This window comes from Bos grunniens, chromosome 14 (genome assembly GCF_055505025.1).
Source record: "Bos grunniens cultivar Pamir isolate PY7600 chromosome 14, Bosgru_T2T1.0, whole genome shotgun sequence".
Taxonomy (NCBI): domain Eukaryota; kingdom Metazoa; phylum Chordata; class Mammalia; order Artiodactyla; family Bovidae; genus Bos; species Bos grunniens.
Genome location: NC_141178.1, coordinates 12,789,402 through 12,817,315, shown reverse-complemented (window position 1 = coordinate 12,817,315; position 27,914 = coordinate 12,789,402). Strand labels below are relative to the sequence as shown.

General features: G+C 38.2%; 1 protein-coding gene across 6 annotated transcripts in view; it reads right to left on the bottom strand.

Annotated features, from left to right (window-relative positions):
• Positions 1-27,270, bottom strand: part of INTS8 (integrator complex subunit 8) — a 53,510-nt gene extending 26,240 nt beyond the window's left edge. For 4 of the 6 annotated variants that reach the window (XR_015140491.1, XM_086335960.1, XM_086335958.1 and 1 more), the window contains exons 1-15: positions 27,001-27,270; positions 24,520-24,694; positions 22,747-22,887; positions 22,368-22,439; positions 21,595-21,646; positions 20,022-20,204; positions 16,659-16,766; positions 14,965-15,120; positions 11,740-11,840; positions 11,150-11,291; positions 7,599-7,669; positions 7,038-7,213; positions 5,804-5,937; positions 4,149-4,259; positions 2,167-2,368 (exon numbers count right to left, since the gene is read on the bottom strand). Coding sequence is in view for 5 of the 6 variants with exons in the window: in XM_086335960.1 (XP_086192086.1) it covers positions 2,167-2,368; positions 4,149-4,259; positions 5,804-5,937; positions 7,038-7,213; positions 7,599-7,669; positions 11,150-11,291; positions 11,740-11,840; positions 14,965-15,120; positions 16,659-16,766; positions 20,022-20,204; positions 21,595-21,646; positions 22,368-22,439; positions 22,747-22,887; positions 24,520-24,694; positions 27,001-27,130 (1,954 nt within the window). In the remaining variant the exon portion in view is untranslated. The remainder of the gene's footprint in view (positions 1-2,166; positions 2,369-4,148; positions 4,260-5,803; positions 5,938-7,037; positions 7,214-7,598; positions 7,670-11,149; positions 11,292-11,739; positions 11,841-14,964; positions 15,121-16,658; positions 16,767-20,021; positions 20,205-21,594; positions 21,647-22,367; positions 22,440-22,746; positions 22,888-24,519; positions 24,695-27,000) is intronic. The other 2 variants (XM_086335963.1, XM_086335961.1) reach the window with 2 other exon arrangements.
• Positions 27,271-27,914: the final 644 nt, after the last annotated feature.

The following is a 27,914-nucleotide window of genomic DNA, read 5'->3' as shown; positions in this document are numbered from 1 at the left end:
TAAAGAAGGAATGAAGACACAAGTAAATTTAATATCCCGTGCACAACGTCCCACTGTGCATTGCACACTACACACTGTGCCAAAGGAAAGCCAGACAGCATCTGGCTCCAAGGCTTCCTGTCTTCACTGGGCACTTCTCATTAGAGGGTCCACAATCGTTCTTATAGAAGAATTAGCATCTAGAGTGGGGATCAATTCTTCCTAACAGTACACCCTTTCCCTTCTCATTTCCAAGACTGTTTACAACACAAAGTATGGGAAAAACAGATGAACATTCAATAAATCAAGGGAGGGAAGGAAGGAAGGATGAAGGGAAGGAAAAGTATGTGACCCCAAACTATTCAAATGACAACAAGGTAGTACCAAGAGACTGTAATTATATGAAGGCATTGCCAATGATTCCAAGAGTAAAAGCATAGGGTGAAGTTGGACTGATGAGTTCAAAACACAGTTTTGTCTCTTACTTCATGGCCAAACTCTTTAACCTTCGTTTCTTGATTTACAAAACAGGGATAATTAAAGAAGCAGCTACGTCATAGAGATGCCGTGAGGACTCAATCAGTTATGTACTAAGTTCTTAGAACAATGTCAGACATATAGTTGCAGCACTCAATAGATGTTAGGATTTTAAAAACTGTTTCTTGCTTTTCATTTCAGAGAAATTACATATGACAAAACCAATCTTCAACCTTTAAAAAGAAAACACTCTGTTGACAGTATATATTAATTAAATCAATTCTTATTAAGATACTGAAGGGCACTGACATATTAAAACTCAAAGGAATTCTATCTCTAGAGTGCTAAAAGTCATAATGTCTTTAAGAAAACACAATGTTACTAACAATTAATTCAAAAGGCTCCAGAAAACCAGCAGCCATTGGTTTGGACACATTATTAGCACCTTCCTTGATACTTCTACAACATAAATTTTACTGTGTATAGTATTAAATGTGTACAGTATGATTGAAATGCTCTGCTAAGCTGCTAAGTCACTTCAGTTGTGTCCGACTCGGTGCGACCCCATAGACGGCAGCCCACCAGGCTCCCCAGTCCCTGGGATTCTCCAGGCAATAACACTGGAGTGGGTTGCCATTTCCTTCTCCAATGCATGAAAGTAAAAAGTGAAAGTGAAGTCGCTCAGTTGTGTCCAACCCTCAGCGACCCCATGGACTGCAGCCTTCCAGGCTCCTCCATCCATGGGATTTTCCAGGCAAGAGTACTGGAGTAGGGTGCCACTGCCTTCTCTGTGAAATGCTCTAATTATTATTAAAATATGCAAAATTAAGAAACTTAATTTTACTTAACTAAGCAAGATTATATGTAACACAGATGATAAGTCTTATTTAAGCCCCTTTTCCTAAGACATTTTTGGACCGGCCAAACCTGTTCCCAAAGTGAGCACAAGTGAGTTTCTGACCCACCGGCAATCATTTTGAGGGCTGTCTATGGCAGCAATGAGGAAATAAACCTTCAACATGCAGCTTCAAGGACATTTTGATTCTTCTAACAGAATATCTTAAAACTGCAATATAATTTCTATAGTGCGCTGAAAGGTGTCCCCTCAGAATTTATGTCCATATGAAACCTCAGATGGTGATCGTACTCAGAAACTAGGTCTTTGAAGATGTGTTAGTTAAAATGTACAAGTCACATTGTATCGGGGCAGACCCTAAATCCAGTGACTGGTGCCATTACGAGAAGACAGGTGGGGACAGGGATGAGGACACGGACGGACATATACACGAGAAGGCCACAAAATGCCACACACACACACACACACACACACACGAGAAGGCCACGTGAAAGAGACAAAGACGAATGATGCAGCTGCAAGCCCAGGAATGCCAAAGGCTGCTGGGAGCCATTTGAGACTACAGAGGAGCAACAGCCTTCAAAGGAAGCATGGCCCTGCAGACCCCCTGATTTCAAACATCTCATCAGCAGAACTGTAACAAATATATTTTCGGTACTAATATATAGCACCCCTAGAACAGTTTTCTACACCTCCCCCAATGTTCTCGAGTGAACTCCACATCTGAATTGTTCTAAAAGAAAATTAATTTTTTCACTGATGGTTAAAAAGTCCTGTAAATATTCTTTTAGAATCTTCCCCACAGTTACTTGAGTACTAAAGTCCTGAAATTTGGCTTTGTGAAAGTGTCTTACCAGGAAGCCTCATTTCCAGATATCCTCGCACCCTACTAATAAGATCAGAAGGAGGTCTATCTCCTGACTGCCCTGTTCCAGCTTCATGCGTATAAATATCCAAAAGCAGCATCTCATTCAGCATGACCTGACGAAGTTTTGGTGAGAATTCTGTCACCAACTCCAAACAAGCAGCAAACAGCTGTTTAGCATGGGAAAAGTCCTATAAAAAGAATAGCAGAATGGTCTGAATCACCTTTCCTCTGAAGTGAGAAAAATGTCTTTATAAGTACAGAACAAAGCGAAGAATTAATTTAAACAGTGAACACTGGTTATCTCGAGGAGTGAGGCTAGATTATCACCTTTTTACTTATCATCTCTGCATTACTTATTCCAATAAATATTTAATACTTTTATATACATATATTTTTTGGCTTCACCACATGGCATGTGGGATCTTAGTTCTCCGTGGTGGTGGTGCAGATATATATGATGGTTTAGTTACTAAGTCATATCCAACTCTTGCGACCCTGTGGACTGTAGCCCACCAGGCTCCTCTGTCCATGGGATTTGCCAGTCAAGAATTCTGGAGTGGGTTGCCATTTCCTTCTCCAGGGGATCTTCCTGACACGGCATCAAACGCACGCCTCCTACAATGGAAGCATAAGTCCAGACCACTGGACCTCCAGGGAATTCCCTGTAATTTTTAAAAAACATTCAATAAACAATCAGTATAATATGCATGCTGTATTACTAGAGAAGTTTTACATAAACTATAACAAAACTAAAAGGTTTATATAAATGTTACATACAATAAACATATATTATACAGGTATAAAATACCATGATTAAATACCCTTCACCTAAGACAGTCAGAATTAGACCTTACCCCCTTCCACAAGGTTCCACATTCTAAAATTCTGCACACAACCCTATTAGCCTATATAACTGACTAATAAATAAATAGGATATGATCTAAGCCCTTTCCTACACATCTCCTTCTAATTTTTCCAAAACACAGCCATCGCTTATTCTCTCTCTTTCCACATGCTCTTATAATCTGGCTTCTATCCCTCATGTCATGAAGAAGAAATGGCTCTTACTAAATAAAGAACTTCTAATGGCACACTCTACTGAGTACCTTCCAGTTACCTAACTGGACTTCGGGGCTACAGCCTAGTACTGTCCATTCCCTCTACCTGACATCCTCTATCCCCTTAGCTATCATGACTCCACGAGTCTGGTTCGCATATTATACTCTTCCATGCCACTGTTTCTTGGACGCAATGCTAGACATCCTAGTGTATCCTCCTAGCGTGATCTATGATGATTCCCACATCTGTATTTCCAGCCCAGACTACTTCCCAATAGATTACAAATTCCTTATGTAAAATCTACAGAAGTGATATTAAGGATCTTTGTTTTTAGCTTGAAATACAATCTTTTACTAACGTAATGCTACTGCTGCTTCAGCTAAGTCACTTCAGTTGTGTCCGACTCTGTGCAACCCCAGAGACGGCAGCCCACCAGGCTCCCCTGTCCCTGGGATTCTCCAGGCAAGAACACTGGAGTGGGTTGCCATTTCCTTCTCCAATGCATGAAACTGAAAAGTGAAAGTGAAGTCGCTCAGTCGTGTCTGACTCTTAGCGACCCCATGGACTGCAGCCTACCAGGCTCCTCTGTCTATGGTATTTTCCAGGCAAGAGTACTGGATTGGGGTGCCATTGCCTTCTCCACTAACGTAATACTAAATACAAATAAGAACTATTCATGTTGTCTAATTTTTTAAAAGAAATAGAGAAGAAGCCATATGTCCAAGACCATTTTTGTACAGTTATGAGGATAAAGGGAAAAGAATAAACCAAAATGCCTTTTCAGATATCCTTTCACACCTACAATGACGATTTTAAGATCAGAAAAATAAAACTGATCCTGATTCCTGGTTTCATCCTAAATTAATAAAGCATATTCTTAACCAGAGGTCAATGTATACATTTACTCACCTTAACAGTACTGCAGTGTAGACCTTTGGCCATTAGAATGTAAACCAAATCTCTTGTTAAATTGTCTTTAATTCCCAGGATGACACTACTATAGACAAGAGGTAATTCCCACTAGAAGAAATAAAAATACATAAACACACACACACAAAGCCAAATCTAGATAACAATCCTTCAGTAACAGTCAACTCCATTTAATAAAAGTATTCAAAGGTCATTTTTAAAGAGAAAGGACAATGACAGCCGCAACGAACTGCTAATCAAGATGAACATATTCACTATAATAACCTAGTAATAAATAGTTAAATGGATTGGAACTTTCTGAAGGATAGCCTACAGAAATAAAGAAAAAAATCTAGGAGTTTAATATCTATTAATCCATACAATCCTCACAATAACTCACAAGTTATTATTAAATAGGTATTATATCTCCATTTCACAGATGAGAAAATGGAGGCACACAGAAGTTAAATAACTTGCTGAAGACTATACAGCTAATTAAGTATAGCACTGGGATTCACACTCGGGTACTTAGTACCAGAACTCTGGCTCATAACTTTTATGCTGTACACTTCCTTATCCATACAAATGAACACAAATAATGATTTCAATGCTACAGAAGCCCAGCTAAGATTGAGACCAATTTTTCATTTCACGTCACTTGTAAGTTCAAATCCCACAGAATATACATCAATTTCTAGCTGCTTTTTATCACATTCAGTAGTGAGGGAGTGTGCAGCTAGCTATATTAGAAACACATTCATATTATTATAGGGGCTTCCCTAGTGGCTCAGCAAGTAAAGAATCCTCCTGCAATGGTGGAGACCTGGGTTCAATCCCTGAGTCAGGAAGATCCCCTGGAGAAGGAAATGGCAACCCACTCCAATATTCTTGCCTGGAAAATCCCATGGACATAAGAGCCTGGCGGGCTGTAGTCCATGGGGTTGCAAAGAGCTGGGACACAACAGCATGGATGCACTACAACCACACCTAACAAATAAGATGCACGTGCTAAAGGCAAACTTCCCGTAGTATTATACTTCATCTGCATCTGTGAGCTAGTTCCCTTGGATCTCTAGTTATATTCCACTGAATGTTTAAAAAGCTATTTCATTTGCAGTTTCCATGCAGGAAAACTTAGACAACTTCAGAAACATTATCTTGGCATTTTTTGGGGGGTGAGGGGGGAATTTTTAAAAATATCTAAAGCTAAAAATGTTCTATAAAGAAGTTTTAATGAGGTGATTCTAACCTGCAGGCTTCAGACTTAGAGAGGACATGAAAAAACTAAACCAAAAATACTCTGTAGGGCAAGTGTTAGCTACAGACTGCACAAATATCATACCTAATACACATATTTACAGCTATACTGAAAATGCATGTAGATGCCATAACAAATGAAATATAAACTCATTTTTATTTTTTTAACTCATTTTTAGTTGTTATTGATTTAATATCTTTTTTAACCTATTTCACATTTTCTCTGTCAACAGATGTTCAAAATACAATGTCGTGTGAAGGTCTTTCACGTTACTGATGAATTATTAACAAATAAAAGGGCTTCTTATTCCCAAAAAGCTCAAGGAACAGCTCTTCTATTACATTACATCAGAAAACAAGGGTAATTTTCTTATCTGTTCTCAACAGAAGTTTCTTACCTTATTAGACACTGTCCAGAATTCACGCTCTGAAGTCATACCATGTAATTCAATTAAAATCTGTCGAATCCTCCATGGATCCACTGACAGTATCAGCTGATGTTCCAACTGGCCAATGTTGACACTTGCTGAGGCTAAGAAAGGAAGAAGAGATTTTCATTTAATAACTATTTGATACGTTATTCATTCGTTACTCATTCATAATCGTAAAAACATGAGAATGGTAATTTACTGACAGAAACTGTGCATGTTTATAAATATTAGAAGTTAAAAGTCTCTCTCATCTTGAAAACTGATTTATCCAACTTAATGCAAACTATATTTTAACTTTACTCTCATATAAAAAGCCTAACACAACTTGTATTATGTTTTCATTTATCAAATAAAGGTAATGAAAATATAAACCAATAAAAATCAGTAACTTTACATGGAAAGAATTATGTGGGATATATGTAAAAATTTGATTTATTTTTGAACATCCTGTGTTAAAAGCACTTCTAAAATGTTCTGAGTAGTAAACATTAAGAATGTTTTTCGAAGGGAGAGAATAAGAAGGTTGGAGGCATTGCCTTCCCAGAGAGCCAAGAATTGATCACTAAAATTCCTAATTACAATTCAACTTTCAGATACAGTCTTCAATAATGCATTGCCAGCATTTTATCTGTGGTAATATTACTCTTTTCCTTTACGACTGAGTCAAAGCAGCTTAAATCTAGTGAGGTCCAAAGTAGCTACAAGTTCAGTCAACTGAATTCTGTCTCCCCTGCATATTGAAGTGTTGAAGCTTGTATTTATTAATAAGCAGCACTATATTTTATTACATTTATAAAATAAGAGAAAACAATGGAAGAAATAATCAAATAAATAAGGCAAAAATGGCATGTTGCCAAAGCTGAATGTTTAGCCAGCAGACAGTGATATAAAGGCTGAAATGCATGCAAGCCTGCCCCGTTTTTTGCTTGTAACCCCTCCTCTTCCCTCTTGGTTTATACCTTCAAGAACACAGCAGCAGATCTATTTCCACAGCTAAACTCTTTTATGTATCCAGGCCTACATCTCCATTAACCATACTCAGCAGACTCCCAAAACTTAACTGCTTACAGAAATATATGACCTCAAAAGACAGGTTTGCTATTAGTTACCAGCTCTAGTGTAAATAGAAAAAAAATTAAGAAGATAGCCTCAAATATCCTGAGGAACAAAATATGCCAAAATTTGAGCTCGGAAATCTAACCTGGGATATCATAAAATGAAGTTACGGGTTTAATGCACAGATTGATTCTAGGGGACCTCTTCCTCATCTGATCAACAAGTAGCTTTCGTTCTTCATCTTTCAGTAATGTGATGAAAAGCTCGTGTGAAGAAATCATGAAAACATACTGCAGGTCTTCCAAACCCAGACACACATTCCTAGATCAGTAAGAAATATTATAAAACAAAGAAGTGTATAATTTTAGTTTGGGGAAAAAAATCATATAACCAATTTTTATTAATAAGCTGTTTAAAAGCCACTATTCAGTAACTGCACAACAATAATTTGAACAGTTTTTAAAATTTCTCTTTGGTCCTTATCTAAGTTATAATTTCACTGCTACAACATACAAAGAGGGTAACAGCAAGAATCCTAAGTTTTATGTGGCTACACAAATTTAAACTGTAAGTGTTCTCAACTACCAATTACTACCTGGTTCTACAAAGACAGGCAAGGTAAATGTAAAATGATACGGAATAAAAGATATTCTTCTCACAGACCTAAGCTCAAAATTAAGAAAAAGAAGAAAAGAAAGGTACTTACTTCAAAAAAGCAGCCATGTTTCCTTTCAAAGTATCTGAAGCTTTTTCTAAATTTATTGATCTTGAACAAACCTAGGAATTTGAACAATTTTTATTTGAATATGGGTACTTCAAAATAATTATACTACAGTTTGAAAGTTTAGATTTAAAAACAATCAAATTGTCCTTTCAGACATGGATCAGTCACAGATTTGGTTAAGAAATTTAAGAAATGAGACCAAAGAATAAGAATGCATTATGGGAAGAGGGAGTGGAACGTGACCATTTCAAGAACTGCAGGTAAAGAATAACCTTATGAATTATGCAGTAAAGAATAATCTATTTAGCATATGAACAAGTCCTGCTGAAATTTACAAAGTATGGACCCAAATTAAATGGAGTGATAAAGTTAAGAATCAGTAGTTCCTGTCAGAAAAGTGAGAAGACTCATCTTGGATAGCTGAAAAGAAGGATCGATAATAGCTAAAGAACACAGAACCAATGGTTAAGGAGGTAACCAAAGTTTAAAAAATAATGAAAACAAAGAGCAACTTAGCTATGAAAATATTAGTCATCTAAAAATAATATTATTTAAATATCATTGTGAATTTATTAGGTTAGGCGACCCACATATTATTTACAAGAAGTCAAAAAATTATTAGTATAAAAGATCCTAACCTCAACAAATTGTCAATATTCTCTAATATGCTGACACAAAAGCTAAATTATATAATGTGTACAGCAGTACTATTCACAAGAGCCAAAAAGTAGAAACAACACTAACGTCCATCAAGTGATGAATGGACACTCAAAACAGACACTGAAGAGTAAGTGTATCCATTCAGTAGGACACTATTCACCTATAAAAAGGAATGAAGTGCTGACGGACACTCCAACATGGATGAAATGTCTTCAATACCAAGTGAAAGAAGTCAGTTACAAAAGACCGTGTGTTTTATGAGTTCATTTATATGACATGTCCAGAATAGGCAAATCTACAGGGACAAAAAATAGATCAATAGTTGCCTGGGGTTGCAGGGATTGAGAGGAAAATGAGAAATGATTGCTAATGGTTAAGAAGTTTTCTTACAGGGGCAGAGGAAGGAAATGTTGGCAAACTGGCTGAGGTGATGGCTGCACAACTCTACGAACATACTAAAAATCACTGAATTGTACACTTTAAATGAGTGAATTGTATATTACTAGCTGGAAACAAAGTCAATTATACAAATTCAATTATAGTTCATAAAAAAAAAGACTTCTATGGAAAAATTATAAAGCTTTAAAAGGACATTAAAGGGCGCCAAAATAAATCAAGAGCTATAGAAGCTCATGGATTAGGATACTCAATATGGTAATGCTACTAATTTTTCACAAACTGGCTTTTAAGTGTAATGTAATTTCAAACAAAAATACAACAGGCTTACTTCTGAAACTTGACAATCTGAGTCTACTGTCTACAAGAAAATGTAAAAAGATAAGCAGAACCAATACAACTTTGGAAAACAAGGTTTGTGCTTCAGATGATACCAAGCCAGGGTATGGGTGTGATGGATGGGTAAACAAACAGAAAAGCTGTTACAGAATAGCCCAGAGACAGGCCCACACACGCATGTATATATGACACTCGGAATTCAACGGAGGCAGCACTACACACCAGTAGGAAAAAGAGGAAACTTTCAACAACTGGTACTGAAACAAGTGAGGGAAAAAAATGACACCAGATCCCCTACTTCCCATGATACACAAAATTCAATCATAGGTGGATTAAATACCGAAATGTGAAAAGGCTAAGTTCTAGAGGTTTTAGAAGATAAAATACAGGACAATTTCACAACTACAGGATATGAAAAGCTTTCCTAAGCAAGACACAGAAATTCACTAATCTCTTCTTTTATGAGAAAGACTGATAAATTTTATTATATTAAAATTAAGAAATTTTAAAATAATAAAAGTTAAAAGTGAACCTCAGAAAACATACTTGCAATACTTAAAACTAGTAAAGGACAGGATATATTAAAAACTCCTGCCAAAAAAAAAAATAAAAGACAATTCTACAGAAAACTGAGGCATATCACTTGGAACAGGCACCTCAAAAGATGAAATCTGTATATGCAAAAAAAAATAAATGAAAAGCTGTTAAACTCATCAGTAAAAAAGGAAAAGGAAGGAAAATAAAATAAAGAAACAAAAAATAAAGGGAAAGGAAAAGGACATTAAAACCTCAATGGGGGCCTTCCTGGTGATCCAGCGGTTCAATCCCTGGTTCAGGAAGATCCCACATGTTGCAGAGCAGCTAAGTTCCCACCCCACAACTACTGAGCCTGTGCATCTAGAGCCTGCGCTCTGCAAAAAGAGAAGCCACCGTGAGAAGCCCCGCAATGCAGGGCTAGAACTGCACTGCAGCTGAACTGCAATGAACACACTGCAATCAAGAGTAGACCCCACTGGCCACAACCAGAGAAAGCCCACGCAGCAACAAAGACCCGATGCAGCCAACAAGTAAGTAAATAAAATCACCTCAACGAGATACTGTTATACAATGACCGAGACAGGAAATCTGACAGCAAGATCCCGACCAACAAAAACTCTCATACATGCAGTGGCAGAAACACTTTGAAACTTTATGGTAAAATTGCAGATATACTTTCTCCAGGAATGTTACATAAATGGTATGTGGGTGTACCAGGATATAAGCACAAGAATGTTCAAGCAGCAGAATAACCCCAACCTGTAAATAACACAAATGTCCATAACCATAAGAATAAATAAATTGTGGCATGGTTATATAATGTTGTAACATCTTACAGCAATGGGGAAAAAAAACACAACTATATCTGTATACAACTTGATAAAACATCTCACAAATATGTTCCCTGAAAGACAACTTATTTTGTATGATTTCATTTATATGGAGGTGAAAACAGGCAAATTTAAGAATATTCTTTAAGGGTACATACAGAGGGGATACAACTGTAATGAGAAATGCGGAAATACTGTCACAAAAAAAGCAGGGTAGTGATGTCCTCAAGGAGGAGCAGAGAGGCTGTGGGAAGACACCTTAAGGACTTTAAGAGCATTGGCAATATCGTATTTTTGGAACAAAATGGTATTATCTCTATTCTATGTACTTCTCTCAAGGTCTATTACATTAAGACTATTACAGAGAGAGAGAGGTCCGGTAGAAACACAAATTATGGAGCTCACATGAGAGGCAAGAGGTATGATCTGAGCGTTTTTAGTGAGCAGGTGACTGAAGTTTTGGAAGAGAATAAAAGTGGTGAAGAATAAAAGAAGCTGAGTGAGCCAAGGACAAAACTTTAGTAAAGAAAAATATTAAAGGGGGATCAAAGGAGAAGTCAATGGAGGACTAAGGAAAAGCCGGTGATGGCGGAGAAGCAGAAGCGAGCTCCAGCAGCAGACACGGCGGGCAAGCATGTTCTGTCGGCCGCACCGCCTGAGCCGGAGAGGCAGTGGGACGAAGACAGTGAAGAGGGCTCCAGACGTGGCAGCTAGGAGGCCACTGGAAAACCCAAAGCGAAATTATAAACCAAAGGGCGGAAAATGTCTTACCTCAAGAAGAAAGTCTATTTTCTCTTTATTAGGTCTAAGAAATAGCTGGTTAAATTGAACACTAATCGTTCTACCTTCTAATACATCACGGACTGTGTTACAGGCACAGACTTTAAAACAGATTTCATCCAGGGCTTCATTTCTGTCAAATACAAAAGTAGATACACTCATTTATTTTTTAACAGAAAAGCATATATTATAAAACTAAATCACAAGAATGGGCCATTTATTCTTGAGAGGTAAGATTTTTACAATATTCCGGCACATTAATAATTACTTAAGTCAATGGGGAAAAAAAATAAACAGGAAAGTTTTAAATTTACCAAGGGATAATTTAGGTACGCAGATTAATCTGAATCAAACTAACAGAATCAAACTCTGCTGTGTACATTTTTTTACCCAAGCACTTTTAAAAAAAAGAATTAGATGAAAATTAAAGTGGCTCCTCTAACCATGTTAATTCTCCATACAGTAAAAATAAAGTGAAAGCATCGTGACAGACATACAAGTAATCTGGAGGGACATTTTTGATAAGTCGGAAATGCACACTTACTCTTACATAAAAATCAAAAAGTAATTCACTTACTTACCCCTGTTGAGCTTTCTGAAAGAGTTCCCTTAGGACCGACTGCCGGAACTGGATAGGTAAACTGAAGGTTAAGTTGTCTTCAACAAAGATCTTTATTACCTCCTGAAACACAGACAAAAAATTGCAACTATTTCAAAAATCTTGAAAGTCTCTTAAAAAAAAAAGTTTTTTAAATAAAATTTTAAGTCTTTCTATAATAGAAATTACACAATGAAGAAAATCATTAAAATATCTTGCTAGGAAAATCTCTTCCTAAAATTTTAAAATTACATTAAGGGTAAAAATAGCACCATCCCAGTTCAATTCAGTGGCTCAAGTCATGTCCTACTCTTTGCAACCCCATGGACTGCAGCATGCCAGGCCTCCCTGTCCATCACCAACTCCCGGAGCTTGCTCAAATTCATGTCCATTGAGTTGGTGATGCCATCCAACCTGTAATTCCATCCAACCAATCTGCTGACCCCTTCTCCTCCAGCCCTCAATCTTTCCCAGCATCAGGGTCTCTTCCAATGAGTCAGTTCTTCGCATCAGGTGGCCAAAGGAAGAGTTTCAGCTTCATCATCAATCCTTCCAATGAATATTCAGGGTTGATTTCCTTTAGGATTGACAGGTTTAATCTCCTTGTAGTCCAAGGGACTCTCAAGAGTCTTCTCCAACACCATAGTTCAAAAGCATCAAATCTTCGGCACTCAGCTTTCTTTATGGTCCAACTCTCACACATATACATGCCTATGTGAGGAGCAGTGTCCCCACAAGAGACTGATCTAGACTTGCCTGTGAGTGTCCAGGAGTCTCTGGTGGAGGCGTGGGTCAACAGTCTGGCCTCAGGCCAAACAACAGGGAGGGAACACAGCCCCGCCCATCAACAGAAAATCGGATTAAAGATTTACTGAGCATGGCCCTGCCCATCAGAATAAGACCCAGGTTCCCCCTCAGTCAGTCTCTCCCATCAGGAAGCTTCCATAAGCCTCTTATCCTTATTCATCAGAGGGCAGACAGAATGAAAATCACAATCACAGAAAACTAACCAAACTGATCACATGGACCACAGCCTTGTCTAACTCAATGAAACTATGGACCACGCCGTGTAGGGCCACCTAAGATAGATGGGTAATGGTGGAGAGTTCTGACAAAACGTGGTCCACTGGGGAAGGGAATGGCAAACCACTTCAGTATTTTTGCCTTGAGAACCCCATGAACAGTATGAAATGGCAAAAGCACCCCACTACCCTTCTTTAAAATTGGAGATCATGGGCCAAAAGTGAGAGGCGAGAAAAGAATCATTAAGTAGTAATTCAGCTATGTTATTAGAGACTTTTAAAATTCCTCTCCTCCACTTTAAACGTGATTTCATACAACAAACTTTTAAAACGCTAAAACAGAGAAATATTTCAGCTAAAAAAAGCGTGCTAAGAAACTAGTCCAATCAAGTTAAATGGTTTAAAATGTATTAGTGAACTGTACAAAATTTATCATTCTAATACACGATATTATCATAGTCTTTTTACAGTCTTTTTTCTCAGTTGTTTATCAGCTCTTTATCAAGCAATGGAAGAAAGTAGGGGTGACAGTGAGGGGATTTCTGCAAACAGCTGAACCAGCTCTACAACAAGAGCACTGACAAAAATGGTTTCAAAACCACAGAGCGACCACTATTTCACTTTCATAGCAAAACATGAGCTCATGGGAGCAAGCAAGTCATTTCCCAAATGTTAGAACACTGATTTGTTACAGCTATTCAATAACTCATCAGCTACAGAGAGAATCCTATCCCCCCACCCCCAAAAAAGCTAAATAGGATTTCTAAGACGCTCCCGCATATATAGCTAAAATTATAAAATTGGAGTGTTGCAACAAAATCGCTCTTTCCCCTCTCCTAGCTGTCCATTACACTACTTCCTGAGTTATACATCTGGCCCTTCATTATATCTATGGAACATGCAGGCTTCCCTGTGGCTCAGGTGGTAAAGAATCCACCTGCAAGGCAGGAGACCTGGGTTCAATCCCTGGGTTAGGAAGATCCCCTGGATAAGGGCATGGCAACCTACTCCAGTATCCTTGCCTGGAGAATCCCCATGGACAGAAGAGCCTGGAGGGCTACAGTCCATGGGGTCGCAAAGAGTCAGACACGACTGAGTGACTAAGCATGGCACACATGGTAACATGTGCCAATCTGTGACTAACATTCTCGCCTGCACGGGTCTTACTATGCCAGGAACCGTCTTAAAGATTCTACATCTTATCATAATTGATTACCACTCCCCATAAGCCTGTACTAGGGATATGTAACTGAAAGATCTCTTGTGTTTGATAACTTCATCTATATCCGAAATCCACCTTCAAGAAAGTTTACTTTTCTTCCCTAGGGCAAATCAGAATTGACAAAAAAGGGGCCAGAGGGCAGGGGAGGGAGCACTGTCCCCTCTCTTCTATTTTCTCTGAAGAAAAAAAAAACCCCAAAACTCTAGTTGAGAAAAGTGAACTAAAAACCTAGGCTAAAAGTCCACTGTGGAGACACAAAACTAAAGGTATGTTATAGCACTGTCATTCCATAATTTGTTTTGAATTTAATAAGATGAAGGCACTGTTCACTTTCTAGAATGAAGGCTTTTTTAAAAAGTACAAATTCTAACTCCCAGTGATTTTCATTACAAAGCTACAGATATATACTCAGAGGGGGCAACAAAAAAATGTCAACAGACTAATTTAAGCTCTTTTCATGAGTAAAACTGAGATGACGCCCAGCCTCCCTGGAAAAGTGGGCTATGTAACAAACCATCCAAACCGACCAGAACTGCTCTGCTCACCCTCTCCTTCAGTCTTACTTTCGCAGAGGCTAATAAGGTCAGGCTGAAGACCGTACTTTCAGATCTTTAGCCTCCATAAAACCAAGAGTTCTCTACCTGTAATTTTAAAAGTTAAAAGTTCTGCCTACAGAGTTTCTTATAGAATGTACTTAAAATGGGCAAATTTTATACCTTCAAGAAAGGATAATTATCAGTCATATGAGTCCACATCTATCCAGTGCTCTGCCTTAAGAGTTTATAAACTATAACTTTTCATTTGATTCTCATAAAAAGCTTAATTATTACAACTATTTATAGGCCAATCTGTCTGACGTGCCCCAAATGGCACAACTGTAAATGGTGATGTCAGGATTTGAACTCTGCTGTCTGGCTTCCAGGGCTTTCCAATGACACTACTGTATCCCCGTCATACATCTTACCTGATAGTTGCCAGATCTCAGACAAATATGGACCTGACTATATGGAGTCAATTGCTGAGATGTACTATCAGAGGACGGTACGAGAACATCACATGCTTGACAATAGCCAGCTAAGCGCTTCTCATCTATGGTACAATGAAGAGATAATGAACCTATCTGTAAAGTAAGAGGTATATATCATTATCCATCAGTGTAATAGAAATAAGAGTCTAGCACCCGTTTATTGCACTTTAACAGCATAAGAAAATGCCAATGGAAAATAGGAACCATAAAAAATGAAAAAGTTAAAGGTTTAGAGCAGGGGTCAGCAAACTATTGCTCACAGGCCAAAACCAGCCCATGTCCTGTTTTTATAGATTCCATGACCAAAGAATAATCCTTAGTGTTGTAAAGGGCAGAAAAAAAAAACAAACAAAAAACCAACAAATTAGACTATGCCACAGAAACTGTATATGGCCACAAAGCCTAAAATATTTATGATATAGCTTTTTACAAAAAAGTTTGCTGACCGCTGGTTTAGAGTTCTCAGGCCAACATAAAAATGTAGACATTATTATCACTCTCTGTGGGTATAACAACAATTAAGATACTAACAAAGAATGAAAACTGTTAAAAAAAAAAGATTAAAATACTTTAAAATATTGATACATATACTTGGCAGAGATTTAAAGGGGGACAACAAAGAAAACTCAATCTTCACTCAACCAGAAAAAATAGAAATGCTTCTACCAAAACAGAAAAAAAAATTTTTAAGACATACTTTTTAAAAAAATTAAAGTTTTAAATTACTATATCCAAAATGCCATAAAATTAGAAATCTGATGAGTTCCCCAGGCAAATTAAAATGAGAATTCCCAATAAAAGATATCTCTAGTGTATTTATTCAGTGTTTCTGGTGAAGAAAGGCAAGATTGAAGTGGGAATTTTTCTGGCCACCAGGCATATAAAAACCTAGTTATATACTTTAAAATTCAGTTTTGTGAATCATAAAAAGAAAAATGCAAACAATAAACACATGAAAATGTTTACCCTCCTAGGAATTAAGGGAACACAACTTTTTTTTGGGGGGGGGAACACAACTTTTTAAAAGATATTCTAGATAAATATCAAATTAGCAACTAAAAAAACTTCACTAATAGCAGAGCCCTCAGAAATCAATTTGTACCTAGAAATGTACCTAGAAATCAATTTGTATATTACAGCCTTTAAAAAAATTAATGACCACTGACATTGTAATTCTACTTGCAGGAATTTAACTCTATCTAAAGTCTAAACAAAAATTTATGCTTGGAGATATACATTTTGCAACTTTATAATAAATAAGAACAGCAAACTATCTAAATGCTCAACCACTAGAAAAATAAAATCATAGCACATCTATATATAACAGAATAGGATAGATATATTTAAAATATCTATTCTAACATTTTAGCAAGATACAAAATAGCATGAGCTTAACTGTATAAAAACATAAAGAACAAAAACTGTAAAAAAAAAAAAAAAAAGCTAAAACTGCAAAAGGGATTATTTCTAGGCAGTAGTATTACAGATTTTTAAAAATATTTCCATTAGTTTTTTGAACTATCAAATTTACTCCGATTAATAGTTTTTTAATCATCAGGAAAATGAAAGCCAAAAAATATATAGATGTTTTAAAGGACTGAAAATCATGTTACTGTTATGACTGTATTTACCTCTGCAATTAGTTCTTTGGTTCTAAAAAATTTTTCTCTGGCATTTTCATAGACAGCTGGATTTGTAGAGCCTTGCTGGAAGTATGCTGCACCCAAATCGTAACACACCTAAAATGGTAATGAATACCAATTTGCTCAGTGATTTTTCATGAACTTAAGAGCTAACAAAACTCAAAATCACCTTTATCTCAGCAACATAGTTACACATGTAGCAAAAAGAAAAACATTTTAATGAGCAGTGAAACAGTCAAAGTTCTTAGTCACAAGCAACAGAAATCAACTCTGACTGACTTAAGGGGACTTACTGGTAAGACGTCAGGCGGCCTACAGAATTATTGGGAAAGCCAAAGAATCAGGCCTGGAAAACAAACGGGGATAGGAGGCAAGCAGCCAGAACAAGAGCCGCAACTGATGCAGTGAAACACCGCACAGCCATCTCAACAGCCAACGCCACAGATCCTGGCAACTGCAGCCAGCAGAACCAGACGCTGAAAGCAGCAGCTCCGCTCCTGCCAGGGCTGCCGGGGAACTAGACTTTCCTGTCATTGCTGGAGTTACTCACCATCACAATGGATGCTCCATCATCCCACTTCGCTGACTCACTAGCAAGCTCCTGCGTGTGTGCTACGTCGCTTCAGTCGTGTCTGACTCTTTGCGACCCCATGGACTGTAGCCCGCCAGGCTCCTCTGTCCCTGGGATTCTCCAGGCAAGAGTACTGGAGTGGGTAGCCATGCCCTTCTCCAGGGGAGCTTCCCAACCCAGGGATCAAATTCACATCTCCTGTGGCTTCTGCATTTACAGGCAGATTCTTTGCTGCTGAGCCACCAGGCAAGCCCAGCCAGCTCCTAATTCAGTCTAAATGTCTCTGTCACACCGATGTGACGTGCCTGTCCTCCAGCAGGATAAGGCTAGAGAACACAAATATTTTGAGTTGTCAGTTTTATTATAGGAAACAGGGTCTCCCTCCCATCAAGTCTTAGAAGGTAGGGGATTCTTCTAACAACGAAAAAGGGGACAGCCATGGGGGTGTCTCCAAAAGGGTATGAGGGGCTAATGAATAAAGAACTGGCCAGAATAAAATATTGAGAAATCTGAACAAATGAGTATAAAATGACAGCTCATTTCCACCTGTCTTTTTCTAACAGAATCTGCATATTTTTCCAGGAGCATTCTTAAACAGACACCTAGATTTACCTAATGCAGAATTCAAAGACTGAGTTGAACTTGGCCATTTTATGAACAAGAATACTAAGGCCCAAAAAGCGACATTTCTACTTGAAAGCATATAACCAAGCACTGGCAGAGACCAGACTTGAAGCCAGACCCTTAGGTTCCTAATATTCTATCTCAAATTTACTCCTCACAAGGCTGACTGCTCTGTCTTCTCGATCTGACTTTTTAAAAAAGCCTTCAACTTATTCCCCCAAGGAGGAGAAAGTTCAAACCCCACGGGCTGATTTTCAAGGATCTCAGAATCTGGACTACCTTCTCTCTCCAAACCTCTCTATTCTTCTCTATTTCAAACCCACCAATCTTCTCAACTCCCCATTCACATCAGATGTAGAAATAAATTTCATTCCACACTGTTTCTTTCCATTTGCACCAAACCAACCTGAGCCAACAGATACTCATTCCTCTTCCAAATTCCTAAGTCTCTGATATTCCTGACCAAACTACTCTTCACTGATACCAGACTACAGATACTATTCTGTTCTGTTCAACAAATCAAGATTAATTCTTCCTCAGCCTCTAGAATACTGCTTTACACTATTTAATCCATACTTAATGTTGGGCAGATTTTCATTCTAAAGTGCTTCCTTCCATCTAGGATAAAGGAGTGCTAAAGTTTAAAGTACGTGTATGTATATAATAAAGACTTATATACACACAAGCACACCTATATATGCACACGTATTATAGATACATATAATTCCCTTTTCCAGGCAAAGACAGAGTTGTTGTTGTTGTGTAGTCGCTAAGTTGTGTCCAACTCTTTCGCAACCCCATGGACTGTAGCCCACCAAGCTCCTTTGTCCATGGGATTCTCCAGGCAAGAATACTGGAGTGGGTTGCCATTTCCTTCTCCAGCGGATCTTCCTGACCCAGAGACCAAATCTGCATCTTCTGCATTGGCAGATAGATTCTTTACTGCTGAGCCACTGGGGGAGCCCTTGAAGTGGTTACCAACTGCCAATGCCTCATGACTCCTACTCCTAGTCTATGAGACTCCATCTCAGCAAGTCTTGAAAAGGGATTATCTTTAACTCCAGAACCAGCTAATCTGAAAAGGTACCTCTCAACCCTTTTTAAAGTCAGAGGTATTTCTGCTCTTTCAAGATTGGGAAACAGTGATGAAAGAAGTCATGCCAGACATCCCTGGTGGCCCAGTGGTTAAGAACCCATCTGCCAATGCAGGGGATGTGGGTTGGATCCCTGGTTCAGGAAGATTCCACATGCCTTGGGGCAACTAAGCCCATGCACCACAACTACCGAGCCTGTGCTCTGGAGGCTATGAGCCACAGCCACCAGAGCCCAGAGCCCACGCTCCGCAAGAAGAGAAGCCACCGTAAGCAGAGAGTAGCCTCCACTCAGCATAACTAGAGAAGGCCCGCAAGCAGCTACAATGAACCAGTGCAGCCAAAAAGACTAATTTTTTTTAAATGTTATGCCAATTCACACAATGGAGAAAATATAGAACATAAAAGGCTCTATCGTAGTGGCCCTCCATAGGCGATCATTAATTCTTTTAAAATTTCTATTATACTCAAGATTCTGTGCTAATATGTACAGAAGATGCAAAATACAAATATATTTTAAAAAAGAGAGAGACCTCAAAGAGTTTACAATCAAGCAGGGAAAAAGAAGCTATCAACACATAAAGTGCCTAACAACAAAAAACAACTGAAAGCAACAAAGGAACTAGGGTACAGAGTTACGGAGAGCAGGCAGCTTAAGATCCTTGAAAAACTAGGTATTTCTCTAGGAGCCTACATTTTTCAAAATCTAGCACAATATCAGTTTTGTTTTGTTTTCTTGGTCTGATTAGATTTCTTATAATGTGAATGAACTGCTAGTCAGTTCATTCATATTATTACTCCCTGCATTGTCAGTCTGTTAACTAGTTTGGAAACAAAAGAGCATATGAAATTTTCCTTCCATTTCTTTCAGAAAAATTTCAACGGGGTCTTATAAAATTCACAATTAACTATAATGCAAAGTTTTAATAAACATAGGAAGTAAAATCAAAGTAAACATAGGAAGTAAAATCATTAGAAATAAGCTCTAATTAAAAATACAAGGATGATTTTATGTAAGATTTTCCAAAAATGTGCCATGCATTGATTAAACACTGAAATAAATACCTGGCACTGCATCTCCTCGGTTTTGATCTTCAATCCAGCAGTGGAACTCTCAGTTTCTCCGTTGACCATGCCTGGCTCCACGGCCAGTAAGTCCAGTGTTCTCATCGTGTGGACATAAAGATCCTTGTTTAACTTAAGGGCTGCCTCTAGTACCAGGATAGAATCAGAAGCTTGTTCTTTTAGCTACAAAAGTTCAATAAGCAAATTTTTAAAATACAAAAATGGCAATACTGGACTGTATCAACCAAAAAATATCTGCAGGGTACTCAGCAGCTTAACGTACTAGTCTACTTTAGAAATGCGCCTAACACAGCAAGGGTGAAATTATATTTGTCAAAGTTACTTTAAGATTTTAAAATTCACAAGGTTCCTACTGTGAAACTGAAAATACAAATTGGAAAAGACTGACACCTTTCTTTTATATAAAAGTTACTGATGAAAAATGTTTAAGATCTGCACCGTCCCACTGATGTACTCAAGAAACTTTTTGCATGCTTTGATGTGCCAGTCATTTTTCTAGGCATTCAGATCAGATCAGTCGCTCAGATAATAATAATAAAATGACACATTTTTTGCTTCCACATTCAAAATACACTATCTGTTGTATATAGATACAGATGGTTACCTTCCTTCTCCTTTCCTAGCCTCTGCACTTTGGGTGGTATCTCTGATACATTGCATATTAAATAAAGAACTAAAGAGATCATTTTAAATTATGGTTTCTACTTTTATGTTGACTAAAGAATTTAAATCTAATTTAAATTTTAAAAGTAACTGTATATAAATGTATGTATGTATAACTGAATAAAAAGTAGTTTTAGGGAATTTCTGGCAGTCCAGTAGTTAGCACTTGGCACTTTCACTGCAGCGGCCTGGATTCAATCTGATTGGGAAACTGAGATCCCAAACCCCGCACAGCATGGCCAAATAAAAAGTAAAAATAAACTAAAATTTGTAAAAATCATTTTTAAAATAAAATAATTTTAAAATACATGTTTACTATAGAATTTAGGGAGGATATAAAATAATATAAAGAAAACACCTATAAGAGTGACTTCTCACATCTGCTAAAGCACTATGAAATATCTGACAACAAAACTAGTGGCAAAGTACTCTCATTAACATTAAAAAGTGTCAATTTAGAATATTATCAAATTATGTTCTGCTGCTGCTGCTGCTAAGTCGCTTCAGTCGTGTCCGACTCTGTGCAACCCCAGAGACGGCAGCCCACCAAGCTCCCCCGTCCCTGGGATCCTCCAGGCAAGAACACTGGAGTGGGTTGCCATTTCCTTCTCCAATGCATGAAAGTGAAAAGTGAAAGTGAAGTCACTCAGTCGTGTCCGACTCTTAGAGACCCCATGGACTTCAGCCCACCAGGCTCCTCCGTCCATGGGATTTTTCAGGCAAGAGTACTGGAGTGGGGTGCCATTGCCTTCTCCAAAGTCTAAATGTCATCACATCTAAACCAAGCCAACTAACTCTTAATATATATAAGATTAGAAGAAGCACCTATACATGCTCTAAATATAATACATCCCAGAAAGGTTACAGTGTAACCGATACCAATACTCACCACTTTCAAAATATTTTCCGTTAGCTCTTTCTCCTGTTGCATCTGATTCATACTAAAAGAGAAATGACAGAAGAGTACCAAATATTACTTGAAAGACTGAAAATTCAAAACTTAAAGATCATTCTTGACAGTGAGGCTGAATTTAAATAAATAAAAATGCTTTTAATGCTATTTCTGTTCATGCTTAAAAAATAAACTCAATGATGATGATGCTCCTTTATCTACCATTATTTTTTCATTTGCTTTGCATTAAAAAAAAAAAAACCCTCAATTTAAAAATAAAACTTTCTGGCAGCAAAAACTTATTTACATCAAGTTAGAAACTACACTCTAGCTCCAAAGTTGAGTAAGTTGCTACTACTTGGAATTTAAGAACAAGGTTTAAAACTCCAGACCTGATCAAACTATTGTACTTAACTTTTGCACTCTAAATTAAAATTTCCCACATACAGAACAAACATCTATTTCAAGTAAATTTAATTAAATGAAAACAATCTTAATTCCTGGAACCAGGGCAGTTAACATTAAGACGAAAGGCACACTTTACAAAGTGCTCCCTCCTTTTTCGGAGCTCTCTACTCTAGTTATCCAAAAGCCTGTCTGAGTCTCTCACCCTTCCACCCCCTCCAAACCTACCTGCATGCAGGCCTTCTGCCCTCTGATTTCTGCTTTATTCCTTCTGTACCAAGAGTTCTTAAAAACTTGCAAAATTAAAAAAAAAAACACAAACTGACAAAAAAGTGCCAAGTAAGGGTCTTTATTGGCCAACTTACACACTTAACTGAGGAGGTCCAGGTTTTGCCTGTTTAACAGGAAAACTACTTTGAACAATTGTCCTAATTGCCCTTAAAAAAAAAAGACAAATAAAAACAAAATTTAATACATTATAAATGTCACTTCAAGTATTTTTTTAGTACTTCCTAGAAGACTTATAAACTATCCAAAATTCTGACATATAATAAAAACTGTATAAGTCATCCACTTCTCTATCAGAATGCTTTTCGTCCATGCAGTCATAATTTTCTCCACCATCAGATTCACTATTCCCAAGATCCTCTGAGAGATCCCCAATGACTTAAAAGCACATCCCTGAAGTCATAATGCAATTAAAGAAAGGCTGCCCAACATATTTTAGGTTTATGAAAAATTTACCATCTATTGTAGAGAAGTATGGCCATGGCAGTGGTTGGAGGTAAAGTGGCCAGATCCATATCTATGTGCTTTGTCCCGGCAGGAACTTTACTGATGCACAACAGTTCATTCAACAACATATTCAATACTGGAACAGACAAACTTAAAAAGGAAGAATCAAACGACACATAAGTTGTGCAAGTACACAATGCACAATTCAGTACTTTGCTAAAAATAATTATTTTAGTAGTAAATCCACAGAACCATTCTATTAACCTGTCTCAACAACGTAAATGAAAATTTATCAAAAGATCTTTTAAGCTTTTCTAACAAAAACAATTTAAATCTATACAAAAGTAGACAGAATAATACACACCAATGTGCCCATCATCCAGCTTCAACAGTTACCATCTGATAGCCAATCTTGTTTCATCTCTACTCTCACCCACTTCCCTCCTTTCCATATTACTGTAAAGCAAATTCCCAATAGTAAATCATTTCTTCCCAAGTATTTCAGAACATATCTCCAAAAAATTACCTCCTAACATAAGGAGAGTATAAATTTCACATCTAAAAATTATTGTTTATCATCAAATATCCAGTCAAGTGTTCAATTTTCCAACTCTATCATATACATCATACTGTTTTGCACACATTGCTATCTGGTGATAAGCCTTGAGTCTATTAACAGATAAGCTCCCCCTTAAAGAACAAACCTTTTTTTTAATCCTAATATTTAATGCTGGAAAATATATGGTGAAAAAAGTGTTCAAGTACTAGTAGTGTAAGTATAAACGAATGTAACTCTCTGGAAACGCAATCCAGTATATGCATAATGAGCTTTAACAACGTTTACACCACTTGACCTGGCAATTTAACAATCTATACCAAGGACACAACTCGCAATTCATATAAAGCTTATGGACAAAGACATTTTAAAGCTCTATGATTTATAAAAGTGAAAAACTAGAGAAAAACTAAAAACCTGTCAATAGAGGAACAATTAATAAATTATCTATACAATGGATAATCTCCAAAAACCAAACTGGGGAAATGCTCATGATATCCTGCTATATGAAACAAAACAAAAATCAAAAGAGTATACAAGGTATGTTCACAACTTTGTTTAAAAATATAGGGAGGAAAACAACAAAAATTACGCAAAAATGTTAAAAACACTTCTTTCCCCTCCCTATTATTTCTTATTTTCTGAATTTCTCCAAATATTCTATAAGGTATTTCTCTTTAAATTGTGAGAAGGGGGTGAAAACAAATCATTATATAACGATGCATTTGAAACACTTATTTATAAACAAATAACCACTGATTCTAATAAGATTGTTTAAAAGTTTAAGAGACAGTGACTGATTTATGACCAGTAAAATTAAATGAATTATTCAACAAAGATAATAGGTACCATAATATTATGTACGATTCATCATTAATTTTTATTTTCTTCAGATATGTAAAAGTAAAATGAAGATTTAAAACTGTTCAGTCATGGATTTTCTCTACTTATCATGTCAAAAAAATGAGAATAATAATAAACTGGTTCATTATTGATAACACCAAGTTTATACTTTAAAAGGTGATTTAAATTCATTCAACAGTAAAATATTTTCTTACACTTGTTGGAAAATACTTGCATATTTTACCAAGAATACACAGAAAAATAGTTTTCACTTTAAAGACCCATATTATAAGAACACATACTGAAATAAACCAAAATATCTAACAGTTCTCAAAATAAATTCACTTAAATCTTTTTTTTTAATTCATTTAAATCTTGTATACCTTTTCTCTAATATGTCTAAGTCCCATTTCAAATGTGCAGCAACTTTAAGAGCAAGGAGCTTTAAAACACGATTTCTCTTGTTATCAGGTGGAGGTTGAACTTGGTTTTGCTCATTAACTGAAGGTTTGGAAGCCTGTTCCAAAAACTGGACTATAAGCTGAACTGGTGCAGGATCTAGGATTTAAAAGAAAGCAATTCCTGAACTTAAGGTCTAATTACAAAGATGCAAAAAGATTCACCGTATTGGTTTCTGGCCACAAAAGGAACCCAAATAGGCCAACAGGCACATGAAAAGATGCTCCGTATCACTATTTGAGAAATGCAAATCAAACTACACAGAGTAATCAATCATCTCACAATGGTGAGAATGGCCATCGTCTAAAAGTCTACAAATATGAAAAAAATACAGAGGTTAGTTTAAAAATTAATTAATTTGTATTAATTAATTTTATTATTGGAATGGAAATTATAACCTATAATGGCAAATAATTTTAATTGATATTACCAGCAATCTCACTCCTGGGCATATGTCAAGAAAAGATGAAAACTCTAACTCAAAAAGATCCATGCACACCAGTGTTCACAGTGGCACTGCTTACAATAGCCAATACGTTGAAGAAATCTAAATGTCCACTGACAGATGAATGGATAAAGAATGTGCAGTACATATACACAGTCAAACACTACCTGGCCATAAAAAAGAATGAGATTATACCATCTGCAGCAATGTGGATGGATCTAGAGATTATCAGACTAAGTCAAGTCAAGTCAGAGAAACACAAATGTCGTATGACATCACTTTCACGTGGAACCAAAAAAAATACAAATGAACTTACTTACAAAATAGAGTCAGAAAGAAAACAAATTTATGGTTACCAAAGGGGCTGGGGGGCAGGGATAAATCAGGAACTTGGGACTAACAGATACACACGAATATACATAAGGTAGACAACAAGGACCTACTCTATAGCACAGGGAACTATATCCAGTATCAATATATTGAACTACATTCAATGTCAATATATCACGACTACATAGCACAGGGAACTCTACTCGATATTGAACTATACTCCAATAGGTTATTTTAATAACCTATAACAACCCACTCCAGTATTCTTGCCTGGAGAATCTCATGGACTGAGCAAATAAGCACATAAACAATGGAAAACAATCTGAAAAGGAACAGGTGTATACATATAACTGAATCACCTCACTGTATACCTAAAACATTATAAATCAACTATTCAATTTTTTTTGAAAGTTAAGGGATAAAAAAGGGGATCCAAACAGTTGTGTAGTTACAATGAATAAGGATTATGATTCACAAGAAGTGAGCCTGGCTATTATAAACGAAAGATCAGGAAGGATGTAAGAAGGGAAGATAACAGATCCTTGCAGACAAAAGCACTTTAGACGACAGAACATAATGGTTACAGATTTCAGTTCGGCAAACAACTGTCAAATTAGGGGAAAGAAATGCCATGTTTAAAATTATTGCTCTAAGGCTTAATTAGTGGGACTTGCATCAAGTTACCTCTGCACCTGTTTCTGTCAATGCAAAATAGAGGACCACCTACCTCACAGGATTATCATGAAGACGGAATTAAACGAGAATGCAGCTGTGAAGCATGAAGCACAGGGCTTGGCACCCAGAAACACTCAACAAACGTTAATCAAAAGCACTGAATTAAAAGCACATTAATACAATATAGTGGTAAAACCGCCCACATGAAGTACACCAACTTCTCGCACAGGAGTCTCCACCAGCTCATTAGTGGTGGATTAGTCTAATTACCAGTGGATTAGACTGAACAAGCACATCTGGATTCGAACTCTCGTCAGCAATTTATCATCCAAGGAACTTACCTTTTCATGCCAGCACCTCTTTCCAGAAATACCTGTTATTTCCCACCCTCCCTGAACAGCACTCCTGAACTGCAGTATCAATCATAAACATCATTATACAATAACCATCGTGCAACTGTGATAGCATTTTCTGCTTTCAGAAGTTTTCGCTTTGATTTACAACCCAACTTTGGAATAACTGAGTCAGCAGAATCCGTTTGTTGAGGAATCAAACAGTTAAAATAAGGACCTAAGATATTCAGCGTCAGGACCAGCCTCTGAACAGCTGATGTCTCCGCAGACCGCACCCCCCGCCCAAACTGTCCGGGGTTCAGCCCCAGGGGAGGGCTGAGACCCGCCCCCCCCCGAACCCGAGTACGGTCACAAGGCCACCTGAGAGGCGACAAGACGGCAAACACTAACAGGGGGCGGGAGCGGGAGGGGCTCTGTTTCCCGCTTTTCTTAGGCCTCCTGGAGCGGCGCCCCGCGCCGGCAGGTTTGATGCCCAGTCAGAGACGGGGCGGCGCCAGGGCTCAGCCCCGAGGCCCGCCTCCCCGGGCCGCGGGGTAGCGACAGAAGGCGCGGGGCGGCGGGAGCCCTGAGGGCAATCCTTGGGCCGCGGGCGCCGCGCTTACCCGGGCAGGGCTTGCGCAGGTGTTTCTCCAACAGCGACTCCTGCAGCAGGAACTCGAACCAGGAGGTCTGCGGCGGGGTGCAGGGGCGGCTGGAGGTGGCCGCCTCCCGGTCCGCCGCCTCCGCGCTCATCCTGCCCCCGCCGCCGCTACCCCCAGGGACGCTTCCCGGCTCCAACCTGACGCTCGGACGCGGGCCCCGGGGGCCTCTGACGTGCGGAACTGCCCGGAAGCGAAGAGGCACGCGGAACGTCCCGGAAACCCACACAACCCAAAATGGCGGCCTGACCCCCCGCCGGGGCGGGGCGTCCTGGTTCCGCCCCCACCCCACCCCCGCCGCGCCTCCAGACCAATCGTTATTCGAGTTGGAGGAGGGTGGGGCCGATGTCCCGGCCACGCCTCCTCCCAGTTACCTTGGGAGACGGCTTGCTGGTGAACTACGTCGCTCAGTTTGCTTTCCCTGTTCCCTTGGCCAGCGGACAGAACAGCCTCATCGGCAGGCCTGAGAGTCTTCGGAAAATTTAGTGAACCCTACAGGTTCAGACTGTGATCTAGGCAAATCTGTCTTTGTTGATTTCAGTTTTCCGACGTCCATTTCTGAGATTTCAGTTCAGTTCAGTCGCGTCCAACTCTTTGCGACCCCATGGACAGCAGCACACCAGGCCTCCCTGTCCATCACCAACTCTTGGAGTTTATTCAAACTCATGTGCATGGAGTCAGTGAGGCCATCCAACCATCTTATTCTCTGTCATCCCCTTCTCCTCCTGCCTTCGATCCTTCCCAGCATCAGGGTCTTTTCAAATGAGTCAGTTCTTCGCATCAGGTGGCCAAAGTTTTTGGAGTTTCAGCTTCAACATCAGTCCTTCCAATGAATATTCAGTACTGATTTCCTTTAGGATGGACTGGTTGGATCTCCT